This window comes from Phalacrocorax aristotelis, chromosome Z, assembly GCF_949628215.1.
Source record: "Phalacrocorax aristotelis chromosome Z, bGulAri2.1, whole genome shotgun sequence".
Lineage (NCBI taxonomy): Eukaryota > Metazoa > Chordata > Aves > Suliformes > Phalacrocoracidae > Phalacrocorax > Phalacrocorax aristotelis.
Genome location: NC_134311.1, coordinates 47488839 through 47506327, shown reverse-complemented (window position 1 = coordinate 47506327; position 17489 = coordinate 47488839). Strand labels below are relative to the sequence as shown.

At 38.5% G+C, this 17489-nt stretch overlaps 1 protein-coding gene across 9 annotated transcripts in view; it reads right to left on the bottom strand.

Moving 5' to 3' along the window:
• Window positions 1-17489, bottom strand: part of NFIB (nuclear factor I B) — a 169852-nt gene that overhangs the window by 50408 nt on the left and 101955 nt on the right. For all 9 annotated transcript variants that reach the window (XR_012658073.1, XM_075079383.1, XM_075079379.1 and 6 more), the window contains exons 4-6: window positions 7493-7561; window positions 5231-5351; window positions 3260-3378 (exon numbers count right to left, since the gene is read on the bottom strand). Coding sequence is in view for 8 of the 9 variants with exons in the window: in XM_075079383.1 (XP_074935484.1) it covers window positions 3260-3378; window positions 5231-5351; window positions 7493-7561 (309 nt within the window). In the remaining variant the exon portion in view is untranslated. The remainder of the gene's footprint in view (window positions 1-3259; window positions 3379-5230; window positions 5352-7492; window positions 7562-17489) is intronic.

Below are 17489 nucleotides of genomic sequence, written 5' to 3'. Positions count from 1 at the left end.
AGAAGCACTCATACAGTATCACCCATCTCCTGATGTCTGCTTACCTACTAAACTACATATTTGTTTTTCACAGCAATAAAAGGTTGACCTAACCTGTTCCACCCCACTGCAAATTTTCATCTGTCACATTTTTGATCTCAGTATTTTTCCGTGTTACCCATTAATCTTTGTCCCACTCTCTCTATCAAAATGGTTAGATACTCCATAGACACCTATGAAACTCCTAACTACTTTATTCCAACCTGTTTCAGCTATCATTGTTTCATCGAGACTATCTCCAGTTCCAAACTACCACTGTCATCTCATTTCTGCTAGTTTACAAATGCAACTAAATAAAGACATGAAAAGCCTTCATGATAAAAGAATCTTTCAAATCTATGTCATTTCTATGTCTATGAAAATATATTACACTTAGGTATGCAGACAAAGAAACTACAACTATTTCAGGCCAGAAGTTCGAGCTTTTGCTCTGTCAGGTTCAGAGACAATGAAACTGAAGTCAGTAATGTTCTATCTTAATACCAACACTATTTCTGATTTTGTTCCTCTTAGAAAAGTTAAAATTGCGTCAGAGTGAAAGAGAAGCTACCTACTCATAAACATTATACTTCTGCATATTCTCATTTGTGGACACTGTGCTTTGGAACACCCTCTGATAACCTTTGGAATCTGGAAAAGCAGTGCCTGTTGGGACTACCTGAGGGTCCCCTGGTGACACTGGATAACACAAATGTGATCCCAAATGGCTTCTCCTGTTTTTCATTTCTGCTTAGCCTCATATGACACACAGATCTTATGGGAGAGAGGGAAGTAGTGCCAGTGAGCTCTCTGGCATAGAAACCAAGCTTTTATTTCTGTTATCTTTGCGATTGCACGCATAAGGAAACAGAATATATGTTTTCACAAATATCATATCCTGATAAGATGCCTGTGTCCAAAAGGAGCTTTACGGAGATACATGCTAGCAGGATGATAATATCAAGCATCTACAAACTAGCAGCAGAACAAATATGCCAGGAGCTGCAGCATAGCCCCTCACAGTGAGACCAGGTACCAAGGACAGGCATTGTTTCCTTACAGTGTTTCCGCAGCAGGAGGATAATCTCAGAAAGTGATTGGAGCAAAACATAGATGGCTAGGGGCAAAAGGCTTATGCTTCCCCCAGTATAATAGTTTTCAGAGTGGACAGCGGTATATCTGTCCCTCTGCAGGAATGGAAGAACATCTTAAGGAAAGAAAAAACAAAGTCCCTCATAGTGTCTCAGAGACAACCTCTCTATGAAGGATCTGGTAAAATTTCACTAGGCCCAGCAGTGCTGGAGAACAGGATATTCAGGAAAAATGTATATCCAAGGAAGCAAAAAAACCCCACACTGATTCAAGTCTATCTCTCTCATTCTCTCTTTCTCATCTTTTGGAGTTCTCTAGTTTATGAGACATGCAGAGAGTTAAAGGCTGTTTCAGTCCAGAAGTCAAGCTACCCAATAGCACAGAAATTAATGTTCACTGTAAATCTTCTCAAGTAATCTAAAAAATAACATTGTTCACTACTGATAAATGTGACATGAAGAAGGCTGGTAAAACTGAACAAATCCAGAGTTCACAGAGCACGGATCTTTGCAAGCAGAATTATTCAAGAGCTAAAAAGCAATTGAGATAGTTGGGAGCTACAGAGATCATCTGTGAAAGCCTCTGTCAGCAGAACTCAGGTTCAGCTATCCATGTGGAACTGCATCTCTCAGAAGCCCCTACAGCTCACTCAGCAGCAAAAAAGGGCTTCATTTCACAAGTGGGGATATGTGGAGACCACTTCAGAGTGGAACGATGGGCTGTTTTCCTCACAACCACAAAAATTATTTATTTTAAAAGCACAAAAAGTTGTTGAGGTATAATCCTTTTACAAAAAGTCATAATAAAGTGTCATGGCAAAATAGGTAACAGTCACAGAGGAAAATATTTTGCATAAGGGGGAAGATTCTGGCTGGCAGCACTGCTATTTTGCTGTTCTTAAGTTTGGTTATGCAAAGCCAAGGGCAAGATTTCTTTTTTAAATTCAACAGTGAATGCTGTGAACAGCTAGAAATAAGAAAATATCAGAGGCTCCATTAAAAACAAATCTAACAAAAGAAACAACAAAGAAAAAGACTATTAAACATTGTGTGAGAGGAACAGTCTAATAATGAGAACATAGATCAGAGGGTAGGCAGAAGCAGATTAAAAGGAGACCAACTATAACGAAAAAGTGAAAATAAAAGGCAGCCAAATTAAATATTGATCACATGATACCTTGCACACAGAGATGAAAGAGAAAACTTAGCAGGTGCAAAAAAAAAAAAAAAGAAAAAAGAAGTCTAAAACAATGTAAAAATGAGGTAAGACCAAAGGTTACTGTAGAACTGAGAGCAACAAGCAGTGGACAGAGAAAAGAGAGCAAATACTGGAAGACCAGCAAAAGAAGCAATGGCATGTCTTTTTCTCTATTTCACTTTTACATAATGTGCTGTACATTTCACAGACTGGAGAAATAGCTGCAGCACCTCAGCCACAGGTTCCATTAACCAACACTGTTCAAATACATGTGAGCTTAAACACATTTTCACATCACAATGGTGAGGGAAAAGATTACTGAGGCATCTAGGTTTAAAAGCATCAACAGAACATCAGGGAATGTTATGACAATTAATTTTACTGTTTTGACAGCCAGAACTTTCTTCTACACACAAACATGCTTCTGACAACCCAAAACACAACACTTACAAACATCCTTTAGCATATGGATATTGTCCCACAGAGCTACGTGTGGACTTTTCAGAAAAGAGCCTACTGGACCTATTGTGAGTCACATAGTATGGACTAAACACATATACAGGAGTCTGTTATGGTAAAACAAACCTGAGTGAAGTAGTGTTGAGTCATCCATAGTATGGAGATGTTCTAGTTTTCACTTGAAACCATTGTACTCAAAATCCTCCCAGGATGATCACAGCATACACACTATCAAGTAACCTCACTTGTCACACATCTCTTCAAACAATAGATAAGGGAGTCATGAGGTGCAAAAATTATTATGTGGTTGTTTATACCATATCCTGTCGACTGTTCATTTTAACTACATTTACAAAACCAGCAAATACACATACCAGACAGAAAAATAACAATTATTCTAAAAAGCCATCATTTTATTGCAGTGATGGAAAGGCAAATGCAGAGATTTTTGTATGCTTGAGTATTCAAGGTAAAATGGTCCCATGTTACTCACCTTGATCTCTTTCATGCCATGTCCGACTCCCCGCAGCTGGTGAATTTGGAGAAGGATAAAAGTCTCCTGTCGGGCTTGGCTCCATATTTTCATCTATGGAGATGGTTTTGGGTCTTTTGCTGTTGAAGTAATGTGAGATTTGGCAGTAAATATGATATGCAGCTAGTAGTGGTATATAAACTGCTTGGATTTCAACAAATATTTCAATAGAAAGTAATCCAGGCATATAAAGCACAAAAAAAGTGGCTATTAGGGCTTACGTTAACTTACATAGATGATATTTAATATGTAATGCAGGTATGTGCTTGCTTTTTTCACATTATTTAATATTTCAGAGATGGCATGAATGGGTAACATAGAAAAGTCTACCAGCATTTGGCTAAACAACCCAGAAACCAGTTCCTGTAACACACCAAAGAAAGGTTGTGTCATGAGAGTGTTAAACACTACACAGAAACCGTGAAAGAAAAACAAAGCACTGGAAAAGTGTTACTAATAAAGTAATTGTAAACCAGGAACTTTTCTGAATGTATTAATAAGGAAAAAATGTAGTATATTGTTTTTCACCAGGTCAAAATCCTAAGCTTTTCAAAGAGGTCTAACCTGAAACAACGACTTTTCATTTTAGACTAGTTTAATTAAAAATAACAAAAGGCCCATATTTCAAGTCACACTACATAAAATGAGGCAGCACTTCAATACAGTGGTTGGAAGTCAAGGTTTATTCATAACAATGTATACTGAAGCTGTTATCCCAAACAAAACCAGGATGAAGGTTTCAATCATTGTATTATTATTATTGTTGTTGTTATTGTTATTATTATCATTAGTGGTGGCGGTACTATTATTATTGTTGTTGCTGTTGTTATTATATTATTTAGACAACGCTGTGAGAATTAATCTATCCATTTCTACAATGTACTAGATGAACCGCCAAGCTGAAAACACAATGGAACGAAAAAGGGGAATATGAGCAAAATAACTCAGAAAAGCCAGGTGCTGGTGGAAGAGCACCCCAGCCCTCTGACAGTCCTGTTAAATCCTGTCCCACTGTGCAGACACTTCCTGACTCACTGGGGTGCAGAATTACAGGGCAATGAAAGGTCCTATAGTGCTTATGATTTTGTGGTACATCGGATAGTTTCAGAAAACCAAGGGGCACCAAAGGGTGTGACAGACAGTTCATTATCTGGGAGTGAGAAGGAGGGCACAGCAGGCTCTTCACCTCTATGGGCCTGCCAGCTGCTCCTTAGGGAGGGCACCGAGTCTTTCTCAGAGTTGGGAGAAGGAAGCATGTTGAAGCAAGGAAGAAGTGGGTCCCTCAGACCAAACTGCCTGTAGCAGGCACATGGAGACCCTTGAGAAAAACTGGAGAGCCTGTGACTACCTCACATACTCCTCCGTGTTCCAACTGTGCTGGGAAACGCCCATGGTCAGGATGAGGCAGGAAACAGACTTGCGTGAGCTGGGGTGATGCTATGGATAAAGACACCTTGTATTTATATACCTGTACTCATGCCTTTTCCACAAGAAACAGTATCTCTCCCAACATATCTTTCAAGACAGAGGTCCAAGAGGGAGCCCTCAAAGACAGCCTTTGTGCCTTCAACTACCCTGTGGCATGGAGCCCTGCCAGCAGGTTCCCAGCTGCTAACCTTCCTGCAAGTCAGCAGCAGTTTCAGGATGTGTAGCTATTCTCTTGGCAGATGATTTAGTGAGCACTTCAAACCCTGACAAAAGTTATTATGGTCTTTGATATCAACAGCAATGACAGGCAACACCACCACCACTTTAAATCACAAGATTTGTGACATATATATCTGTACATAGATTATGGTAATGTATGTAAGTAGCCTACCTCACAAAATCAGAGGCAACTGATAAAATAATTGGCTGTTGACAGTCTTTGTGAATTGCTTGTCCTACACTCTTAAACCTGGTTTCACATTAGCACTTATTTCAAGTTTTTACCTGCTTGGTGGAGAGGACAAGGACCTCTGCAGATTTACACCCGAATTCATATCATGGTAATATGGCTGGCTCGGAAGCTCTCCAATTGGGAAGTTCACTCCAGTTCCCTGGGTTATGGGTGCTGAAAAACACATCATCATAACAAGTCAAAGATAATCTTTTATCTTTTTAGCCATCTTTTCTTTTTTAACACCGAGAAAAACATCAAGATGTTACTACATGTATCTAATTTTCTGCCTCTTGCAGAAACCAAGTACAGACAAGTTCTATAGTTCTATCAATGTTTATATAGCTAAAAAAAATGAATTAACTTCCCCCATCCCTAGAAATTCCTTAGCAGTTATGCAGACATAATGTATTTGTTGTATAACACATAACCTGGAATTGTCAATATGAAAAATGTAACACAAACTTCAGCACAAAGTCAAGACTTCTGTAGAAGAACTTTTAAAATGAATGAGGCAGGGTTTATAAGGATAGCTAACATTCTTTACTAAAGAACTGAAATGACTGGAAAGAACAAACTTGGGGACACACAAACTCTTTTTCCCTTAATGTTAACTCTTTTGCATTACCAATAACCTTCTGTGCTGACAGCATGTTTTGCTGCCTCCGTTTTCTTTCACCCAGTGCCACAGGTACTGCTTTGCATATGTACACCTACACACAAATACACACACACACTCAGCGTTATGTTCACCTCCTTACAGAGTCTGTGTACCTTAAATATTGGCATTTCAAGAATAAATTGTGCTACATGCTGTGGTGTATTTACCTTTGTTCACTGTGCATTGCGCATTTTAAGTACCTTTGGCACTTAAAAGAATAATTGCATGTTGTGTAATGTATCTGAAGGTTTGTATTTTTCCTGACAGTTAAAATACAACTCTGTTGCGGCTTGAGGTTAAACAAATGCATGGTAAGAAATCCCACAGAAACCACATGCTTTAAAGCTTACTATTAGAAGTATATCATGTATAACAGCTGCAGAAGGTACGATTCCATAACTACAATATTGATTCTTTCTTAATCTGAATGGCCTGATACTTTAAAATGTATTTAACCACCTGATTACTAGAAGAAAGCTGTATTTCGCACATCCTCAGCCTCCTAAAACAGAAAAACCATATCTGCAGCAAGCACAAAAAAGAATATCTCTTAACACTGCAGGATGGCAATGATCAGTATTTTGCTGGAGGACTTAACATAATTTTAATTGTTGAATATTAATTTCTGATGACAGCAAATGAAATTACATGTGCATCTTAATCCTCACTGAGTTAAGTTCCTCAATAATCCTGACCTGTCATGAATTAACTCCTGTGCAAAATTTGGACAGTTTTGGAAACTCATGCCTCACTGGTTTGTCCTCACCTCATCAGAAAAGAGACCTTCCTGGACCATTCACTTCTTACAATGTTGGTGCCATCACTGTAGACACTTCTAACTATAGTTTTCAAGTATTTTTGTTTACTTCCTAATGAAGTCTTAAGAGAAATACTTTAATAGTGTTGACACTAATGGAAGAAGTGTTTAGAAAGCAATGTCAGATGAAAACAACCACTGATTTTATTCCATAATATTATAGCAAATTCTTTGGTGTCAACAAAACAAATCTTACTTATACTCACTTTAGGGTTTTTTTCTGCAAAAAAGCTTCACCTGTCCTTTTATATTTATATTTTTTGTTACTGTTTTATTTTGCACATTCAAGTGGATAACATTTCAGATGCCAAAACAAGCTAATGTAATTAGAAATTCAATTACAGCCAGTGCTACAAGTAAAAGAAACACAAGCGTCTAATACATTAAGTTAGTCATCCTTTATACCCACGCTGAGTTTTTTCTTTTGAGAGCTACAAATTCAAAAACAAACTAAAAGAATAAGCAAATGGTTTAGCAAAATCCAAGGATGTGTAGGACAACCTTCAAAAGCTGCAAGTTTAACAAATACAAGGTTTTGTTACACATGGTAGTTTTATTGACATATCAGTCCAATAAGCTATGCAGAAGGTCCCACACATAGCAAATTGATTCAGTCTTTAAATATTGAAGAGACAAAAGAAGACTTCTGTTTGTTTTATTACAAACACAAGCAAGATGAACTGTAATACTGTGGTCAAAGATATCAAAATTGTGCATGCTTACAGGCATTTCCTATGCATCTTATATCCTGGAGAGAAAAAAAAAACTTCCAAGAAAAAAAACCTTCACTTGATTACAGCAGGCCTTTGAAATTTTTAAATGCAAGTGATAACTTACTTCTGGACACCCTCACAAGTTCTGACACGTTGAACACCCCGGATTTTACAAAACTGTCCTCAAGGTACACTGAAAAAGATCACAATACCATAATCAGTATAATGAGAACATTAATAAATAACTACAGATAAGTTTATACACCAGCTAACAGCAGCATCAATAGAGTCCCAGAATTATAATACACAGACCAAAGTACACTGAAAGCTAATCACAGGATCTAATGAGAGCTGAAATTGAGGAAGAGATACAAAAAATCTTGAGGAGCTGTGAGAAAACAGTTCTTTAATACGTGTATGAAAACTAACAAATAATACACTGAGTACCTCGCTAACCATCCAGAAAAAGTCTAAAAACTAGTCCCTTTTATTAGTATCTTCAATTTTTAAGTCAGTAGTAAACTAAGATCTGTATCAGCCACACTAAGCAATTTCATCATAGAGCAGTTTTGTGCTTACATAGATTTCTGCTAAATAGGTTTTTAACTCTTACACTGCTGATAGTTACCTTAACTACCACCTTCCTTACCAAATCATCACCTCTGAAGTAAGATGAGGGTTTTATTATTATTTCCAGCAAAAGCAGGAACTAGACAAAACAGCTCAGCTATTAAGTGTTTTTTTAATATACATTCTGAATTATATATCCAGAAACCTATATTTAGGAAACCATGTATTATTGTTTTGGCTTATGTTTATTTATTCTAAGATAAATTTATATTATATACTTTCCCTGATGTGAAATTGATAGAATCATAGAATTATTAAGGTTGAACAAGACCTCTAAGATCATCAAGTCCAACCATCAATGCCACACCACCATGCTTTCTAAACCATGTCCCAAAGTGCCACGTCTACACATTTATTGAACACTTCCAGGGATGGTTACTCCACCACCTCTCTGGGCAGCCTGTTCCAATGTCTGACCACCAGTAAGGAAACTTTTCCATTAGGAAAAATTCTAAACCTCCCCTGATGCAGCTTTGAGGCCATTTCCTCCTGTCCTACCATGAGTAACTTGGGAGAAGAGACCAACACCCACCTCCCTACAACCTCTTTTCAAGTAGTTGTAGAGAGCGATAAGGTCTCCCTTCAGACTGCTCTTCTCCAGACTAAACAATCCCAGTTCCCTCAGCCGCTCACAGCCTGGAGTACTGCAGTGCAACAACAGCTGATAATAAAGACTTATCTCAGTAGTGTAACTAGATAACCTTATAAAAAGGGAGCTGAGAAACCCAGGTTTCTGTGGAAGTCTCATATCAATACTTTCTGCATAAGCTGACTTGACTGAATTTGAAATTACATGACATCACAGCCTTGACAGGTAGGAACACCAACCATTTACCAACAGAAACATTTAGAACTATACTTGGTGTACATTGCTGCTCCAACAGCATTACTTTTTTATTTGCTTTCATGTGAAACAGTGTACTAAGGATTCCATACTGTGGTTTCTCTAGGCTCTTTTCAGAATTAACACAGCTTTTTTCTTTTGGCAATACACTGTCAATTTTCTGTTCCAAATGTTTGAATGAGTAAAAGCACCCTAAATGTCTTAACTAACATAACAAACAAATAAAAAATGCACCTACTGGAATATTTACTGATTTGGAAAACAATGATTCAATACTTTAAGTTTCTTTTGGCAATTACTGCTTTCATCTTCAAGTAATTTATGAAAATACTGCCACTACAATCAGAAAAGTGACAGTAAAAGCCATACACTTCAGTTGAGAGATTCGTCCTTGGTATATCTGGAGAAACCTCTACGTACTTTTCGGGGCCAAACTCCCGATGCCACAGAGCCTCCTCACCCAGCATCTCTGATATTATTTAACAGTGCAGGTATAAACAATGGACCTGACAACTTAAACTGAAAGAAAGTGAATGTATCCAGCTGAGCACATTTCCTGACATTTCTGTTATGCTGTTACACCTATAAGCGAATGGCAGTCTTCCCCAGCTGGAAAACCATCCCAGGAACAAGTGCAGTGGACATGCAGAGCACCACAGGCCTGTGGGATCATCCTGAAAAATGTTATGCCAATGCCATCATCTTCTCATCTTCCAGTCAATGTTACTTCATACAATATCCCTGCCTGCCTTTATTTCCACTAGTAACTCTGCAGGTTATCTCTTTTATATTCAATTCCTTTCACATTCCTCTCCCTCTCATTTTCTACAGCTTCTCTCCATACCAGTTACTTTTTCCCCTCTCATTGTCCATCACCTGGACATTGCAGGCCACTCTGAAACCTTATTCATCTCCATTTTCTAAGAAAAAAGAGCCTTTCTGTTTCATCCTTTGCATTCTCTTTCACCCTTTCTCCATGTTTTTTGTGTGGATGAAAACATGACATGGCTTTTCAAATATTTACTTTTTTATTTGTCAGAGCTTGGCATACCCATATCATAAAAAATTGCAAAATGTTAATGTGTCTTTTTCCCTTCTTCCTCAGTTTTCATTCTTTTAACCTAAAAATGGGCAAGCTGGATGAACACTAATAATTCCTCTGACAATGGCAATCTTCCCCTTTTCTGCCTATTTCCTCCAGCAGGAACAGTCTGGAGTTGTACATGGAAGGGAGATTTCCAAAGAAAAACTTTGTTTCTTGATTTTAGTTGGCCTGTAACTCAAGTGTGGCTGAAAGCCAGTGTACAAACATGCAGCCAGCTCTGGAGCTGGTAAAGAGACAAGATTGAACTTCTCTGCTGCTTATCCAAATACCACTACTTTGAAGCACAATTTCTTTCATTCAAGTTAGGCTAACTTGAGAGGGACGTTACCAAAGTGTAGATTAGCCAAGCTATCATTACAGTAAGAACAAGCCCCAGGGCTATTATTAAAAAAAAAAAAAAAGAAAATGCCTACATAGGATTTTGTATGTAAGAACACAGACGTATATATGTGTATGTGCACACACACACAGATACACATGTTTAATCTTCGACCTTCTCTCATGAACTCTTAGTTTTTCTCACTGGCAGTACTGAGAATACTCACATAACATAAAGATCAATACAGCTTGTTTCTCTTCTTGTGATAATGAAATGGGAGAAGGGGAAAATTCTGCCACTGAGTTGCACCACTATTTATCACCCCCTCACAGAAGGATGCATTGTTGACTGATGAATCACTGTCTTTCACCCAGGTTTCACCCTGCCTTGGATGGTCCAAAAATAATGACACCCACAGATACTGGCAAATGCTTTGTCTGGCTTTTGGAGACAGGGAAACTGCAGCTATAGTCAATCTCAATCGACTTAAAAAACAGCTTGACTTTTTTCTCTACATAATGTGACAAAATATTATTTAAAAATTGACACAACAACAAACAGTCCATTTCACAGGCACTGAGCAGCTTCATCCTGAGCCTGATATCCTAACTGGGAAGGTGGATTCCAGTGGTGCCTCCAAGTGCAGAAAAATAAACAGAGCATGTTCAGTTCCAGCACCAGTGGACTTCAACAGTTTTAACTAGCTAGGAAGATGACCCAGGTAGCTATGTTACAGAACAGTTCTTGGCTTCCAGCTGTGCAATAGGAAAATGTTTTGTGCCACTAAACTGCTGCAATTTGTTGCAGAAACATGCACTGTACATATGATAAAGGATAAACAGCAAGACTGTATGCAGCAGGACAACTGTAAACTGGTGTGAGACACTGCCTTTTACCTTGTGAAGCTGATCTCCCAATAAGAGTTAACATTCATATTCACATTACTTCACTACATGCAAGAAAAATATGTGTGGTGGCATTCTGTATGGTGTAGGCCTTACTGGTTTTTTGATTAAGAATTCCCTAATGCATTGCTTGCATTAATATCTTAAAGAGGCTTAAATTAGCATATAAGTGTGTTTCTGATATGTTTCAGTACAGAAACTAATGCACTTGATAACAGCCTATTTTTATATTCCTCACAGAGGATTTACTATATCTTCTGATGGTCATGACAAGACTTTGCTGTCTAACGTAAGCACTGAGTATCGTCATTTACTAAAACTCACCTTGCCTGAGAGATTACACCCTCTGAAACGCATGTCACTAATTGTCATTATTCTTAAAAATCTGAGTCCTACAAAAAGAACATTTCTGCCAAAACCACTACAGTGCAATTCTGTATAAACAGTCAGTAACTTCCAAAACACATAAATAATAGCAGATTTTTTTCTGTATTTGGCTTTAGGTTTTGTACAGAGTGAATATAAAATCTGTCTTGCCTTTTTTACCTTTTTTACAAATCACTTGCTTCTGAAAAATAGATTTTCAAACAATACTGCAATTACCAGAGCAGTCCCATCAAGGATGAAAGATAAATAGGTTAAGCCCAGCAGCAGTTCTGATCAAGCTCCCCTCCTACAGTCAGTAACAGGAGAAACTTTCAGTAATACCAGCTGCTGTAGAAGTTATTCTGTTCTAGTTCTTATACATCTACAGTTATCTTATAGAGTTACAGTATAGCTTTTAAGTATAGTTAAAGTATAGCTTTTAACCATGCTAAGGCTAAAAATGGAAGAAAAAAGGTTGTTTAAACATACTAAAAAATATTTTCAGTTTGCACTAACATGTACTGTAAAGGGCTTGTTCTCACATTACTTAAAAGCTTAGCAGTGACGTCTGGCTTTACAAATCTTTAACCAGCCTTTTTTATGTCTTCTGATTTAATTGTACTTTTATGAATAGAATGCCTGTTTACATTCTGCTGGGTATTGACTAGTGCCAAAACATAAAATTGCTTCCTGGTATCATTAAACATCTATTTTTTTCACTGATACAGCCTTGATTTTGAGCAACTTATGAAACAGGAGTAGGGATGCAATCAGTGCAGGAAACAATTTGTATTACTGTACCATTATTTCTGGATCTTTAAAAAGAGGACTTATACAGCAGTAGATAGACTTGCTAGCAGTGATAAAGGTTCAACATCAGGAGCTACTGTGAGAAGAAAGGCTGGAAGTTTCAACCTGGTGTACAAAATACTAGCAGAGAGCTGTACCTTGACTTTAAGTTATGCAATGTAATGTTCTGGATGCTGCTACAGGTTTGTTTGACTTCTGAAACTGCTACAGTTAAAGATTAAATCATTTCACTGCATAGCTTCTTTTGTTTGAGTCTTTGAAAACTGACATTTTAAGGATCAGCTCTTGTTGCTCTCTGCAATATCTACCTTCTACAGGAAGCTCTTTAATTTCAGCATGAATCCTACTGACATATAGATTCTAATTCACAGTCAGAACTGGTAGTGAAAAATTAGTCTCACACTGCTCATATTAAGTTAACATAGAGTCAGCAGATCTGCAGTTTGTTTTCTTATTGCATGCATTTTGAGGCCAGTATCTTAAAAAGAGTACCAGAAACAGGTTCCCACTGAACTGGAATTTCTTAAAGGCAGTTAAGGGTGGATAACATGAGCCAAGGAGTGACAGGGATTTCAGCTGTGATGTCAATTGAAACAGTTGAACTAAGGTCTGTCCAGAGAATGAGACTATTTTGATTATCGCACAATTGCCTCTGGCCTCGTTGCATACCCACAGTTTGTTTTGGTTTTTTTCCTGAAAATTGCAATAATGTTGTAACTGAGACAGGAGACAAACATGTTGCAAAAAGATCCCCCAACTCTATTGAACTTTTTAGCACAATAAGGAACTAAGCTGCCTGTGCAAAAACAAATGACATTTTCAACACTCTCAAGTTAATAACCAGAACTATAGTATACTTCAATGCTGCAGTAATTTGACATAGTAAACACCTGGTTTAATGGACTCTGGAATCCGTGTACTGGAATCCAAGAAGTAAGTTGCCCGAAACCTAGCAAGAAATGGAAAAGGTAACTAACACAAATGCATACTGCCTTCCACTCCAGAGGGTCTCAGGTTATGCACAAGCTACAGCCAAGACTTAAAAAGGGGTTGGGGGAGCTGCTTTTTAACAGCTAAAGGCCTGCCAGGCATTAAAAAGGAATATTCTGGTGCCAAAGCAGGTTTCTGGAATTCTAACTGGTAACGTAAGAGTTTTGAATAAATTCTTGCTCTGTGCATGCTTGGAATGTGTTCATCATTGAACACAATGGCACCAGAAGTGAACACGGCATCAGAATTGATCACAGCAACATTTATTTACACATTAGGTTCATAAAGGATAGCCGATGTAAATAAAAATTCAGAAGTAATCCTAAGCCAGTAGACAGTAATAGTTACCCACATTAAATTTCAAACCAGCATGCAAGTCCAAAAACTATTCCTCTTAAAAAAAAGGGCTATACAATCTGCGCAGGTTTCTGATTGTTGAGATAGCACAGCTGTGCACTGGCCCCAGAATGCCCCACCTGGCTCAGGGCTGAAAGGCTGACAAGGAAGAGTATCACCTCTCAATCACTGGCATTACTAATTCATAGAGCATTTGGGAAAGGGAGAACTCCACAGAAAATCAAGCCATGACCAAACCCAGCCCTGTTTTATTTGAAGATCACTATCTGAGATGGCATGGCTGCAGGCATATGGGAAACAGCATGCATTTCAGAATACCCACTCCCATGCTGAAAAAGCAAGGTGAATATATGTTTTTTTTAAACACAATTCTGTCTGAATCCCCAAATTGCTGCTATGGCATCATTGCTTCCACAAGAAAAGCTGCTCACTATGATGAGGACAGGAAATATCTGTTCTATTCCTATTAATTAGGGGACTATTCTCCATCCACAAGAGGGTAACTTGCAATACAATAAAACAATGAAACCATCTGTGTTCTGAGTCATTCAAAACTCAAAGACATTTGCTTATTGCATTTCCAAAAGAGAGCAAAGGTTGAGACCACATTACTCTTCAGAGGTTATTTCTGAAACTATACATTCTAAAACTTAAAACTTAAATACTTCCATCTAAAACAGTCATATATAGGCAAATGTATTACACACTTTTTAGAGCTTGATCTCCCTATGGCTGCTAGCCCATATGAAAGCGCAAATAAGCCTTTAGGGCTCTACAGCTGCAAGAGAGATTTGCATATTGAGAGGTAGGTGGGGTTAGTTGCAAGCCTTTTGGCAACACCTTCTTTAATTAGGAAAAAAAAAATAATAGATGGTGATTTCACCCAGGTACTCTTTGGAAATGATTCCCAGAATAAAATTTCTAGTGAAGATGGAAGGTGGAAACCAATTCCGTTAACAGTGAGGCTGGGTTGGGACTTCTTATACCTATGCCTCATTCAGATTACGGATCTTATCACTAGACAAATTCCCTGACAACATATCATAGGTTACTGTGCAGAAAAGAAGGGAAACAGTGGGGAGGAATGAAAGGTGGAGAGACAGTTTCTCAATTCTCTCTGTCTTGAAGTGTGTCACCCCATTCAAATAATGTAATATTCATCAGCACACAGACTCAAACCTGAGTCACCTGCATCCCTCATTCAGACCTGACTGACGTTTTAGAGTTTGCAAAATTTATATGGAAATATTCCTTGGCCAGCTAAAGTGGGTTAAATTCTATCAGGGGAAAAACAAAACAAAAAAAAAAATAGTAAGACCCACTTGCCAGGAAATATAGCTCTAGTAACCTCTGAACTCAGCTGCTTGGATAAAAGCAAAAATCTGAACACACTTGTCTTTCCTCGCCAGTGAGGTTCATAAATGTCCGTGTCAGGATGGTTAGGTTTCCTTTGCACCTTCTGAAAAGTCATCTTTTGTATTCCCCAATGCTGGACAAGAATAGCTCTGAAATCTTGATGGGGCCTGTACAAAGGGAGATTATTCTCCTCCCAGCTCCATCCAGAAGACAAAAGATGAAGGACATGAAGCACCAGTAGCAACTGGTATCCACTTCCTCAGGTTTCCAGTTCTCTTGATTCCTCAAATTGTATTCAACTGTCTATCCTATTGTCATATCAAGATAATATTTTATTATATCAGTATTGCTATTTCTTTTAGTAGCTTAAGGCTGTGTTCTAAGATTTGAGCAACATAGCAACAACTGGACACAGTAGCGTTAATGCTGGTGTATAAATAAATTAAGTCTGCCAAGCAGCAACCTCACACCAACGGCAGGTAGCAAGTAACCTTATTAATGTCAAACAGTTGTGGCCAACGGGCAGTAAGTAAGGGAAAGAAAAACAGAGCAGAATAAAACCCAGAAAATCCTATACTAGAAGAACAAGCTAGTAAGGATTGTATCACTGGAGACCAAATTGTTATGGATGGTGTCAATATCATTAGCTTACTAGTAGTTCTGGATGTTTTTCTCTTTTTACTCACTCTCCTAATTTTCTTACACCTAACAGATGAACCTACTGAAAGATCACTCCTTCTGTCTTCAGTACCTATCTTCCCACACCTTTGTAGGTGCCTTCAGCAGTACCCCTGAGCAGATGCCCAGCAGAATACTAAGAAACAGTATTTGGGGTTTGGGTTTGGGGTTTTTTTTGACTGATAGTGTCCAAGGCTCCAAGTATTTTCAGTTTTAAAACTTATTAATCCAGGTGTGCCCCTATCTGTTTAGTCACCCTCAATGGATCCATGAACATGTCTTTCTCCCTTTGAAACGATGTAAACTTTTAACAGCACTGTGCTAGCATAACAAACTTTTAGATTCCAGGAACTTAATGACTGATGCAGACAACAGTAGTGTTCCAACTCTTCTCCTCTCTCAGTTCAGTTCAGTTCCTCTGTGGAGGAGTGACCTTTACAACCTACCTCTCAGAAAAGCAAGTTTCATTCTTTAAAAATATACCAGATGAAAGTTATTGAAAGATAAAGGAGGATATCCCTGGATCTTTCTACAAAAGCTACATACCACTTTCACCATAAGCTACACCATCTTAGTACTGTATTATGCTATCAAAGTATTCAGTGTATTTTTAGGAACATATTGTAAAGAATTCCAGCAAGTGCTCTTAATGTTCTTTTGTTTGGCAAGTGACATTACCCTCCCTTACCGTGGTTAAGACAGCAAATTACCAGACACCCTAAAGAATGCAACAGTCTAGCCAAACCTAGAAAAACCCACTTTTAACACCAGCAGCGTCGCCAACTACCACTCAGTTTCCAACCTCCTCTTCCTTGGCAATGTCTTTGTGAAAGTAGTGGCATCCAAAAGCTAACAGCACCTATCCCTTGCCAACGCCCTGGCTCCCTGACATACAGGCATCAGACCAAAACATGATAGAAGAACAAACCCTCCTGGCACTGCCAGTCCACATGCTCCTGGCCTGGGACAGAAAACAAACCTCAGAGTGGATATCCTCTGGGGCTCTGACAGAAGTGACTGCCTGGTTCTAATAATAAAAGACTCGTGGGGTTTAATAGGAAAGGACAGGAGAGCAGTCTTCTTCCCACACAATCTGAATGGAGTGCAACTCCCTCATTCTCCTGCACAGCTCCAGAAGTCCTGTATTCTGCAGTCCAACAAACCTCAACACTTTCTCTCTGCCAGTTTAACCCCAAGACAGTATCTATCACAAAGGGAAGCTGAATGATGCTAGAAGTCCATGAATCCTCAAGTAGACAGATGACATTCAGTTATGCCTCTGTCTCTGCTTAAATGAAGGGTTTCAAGGGAAGCAAGGCACAGCTTCCATTTTCTATCCCCACTTGGCAGCAGATAAAGGAATAATATTGCCAGCAGAGACTCCAAAGCACTAGAAAGTATTATGCTCAAATCTCAGGCAGAAAGTTACATGAAGAAACCAGCAACAGATTCTTCTGCCCTCTACCTTCCTGTACCTTCTGGGACACTTTCTGCGTCAAACACTGGGGCATCTGGTCTTGCCCCACAAACCTGCCAAAAGAACGCCTATATAGCTTGTCTGCTGCCTTCCCCAGGGTTCTGTTGCTGGCAGCAAGATTACTACTTGCTGGAGTAGCCTGGGGTTGAGACTGAGGTTTGGTGAGACCAGACTCACTAGAGGATGTGATCCTCACTAGTGGAATAAGTACTTCTACCTTCCTACTCCAAATGCTAGATGGTATTTTTAAAACAGAATTTCAAAACATGTTGAAAATCAGTTTC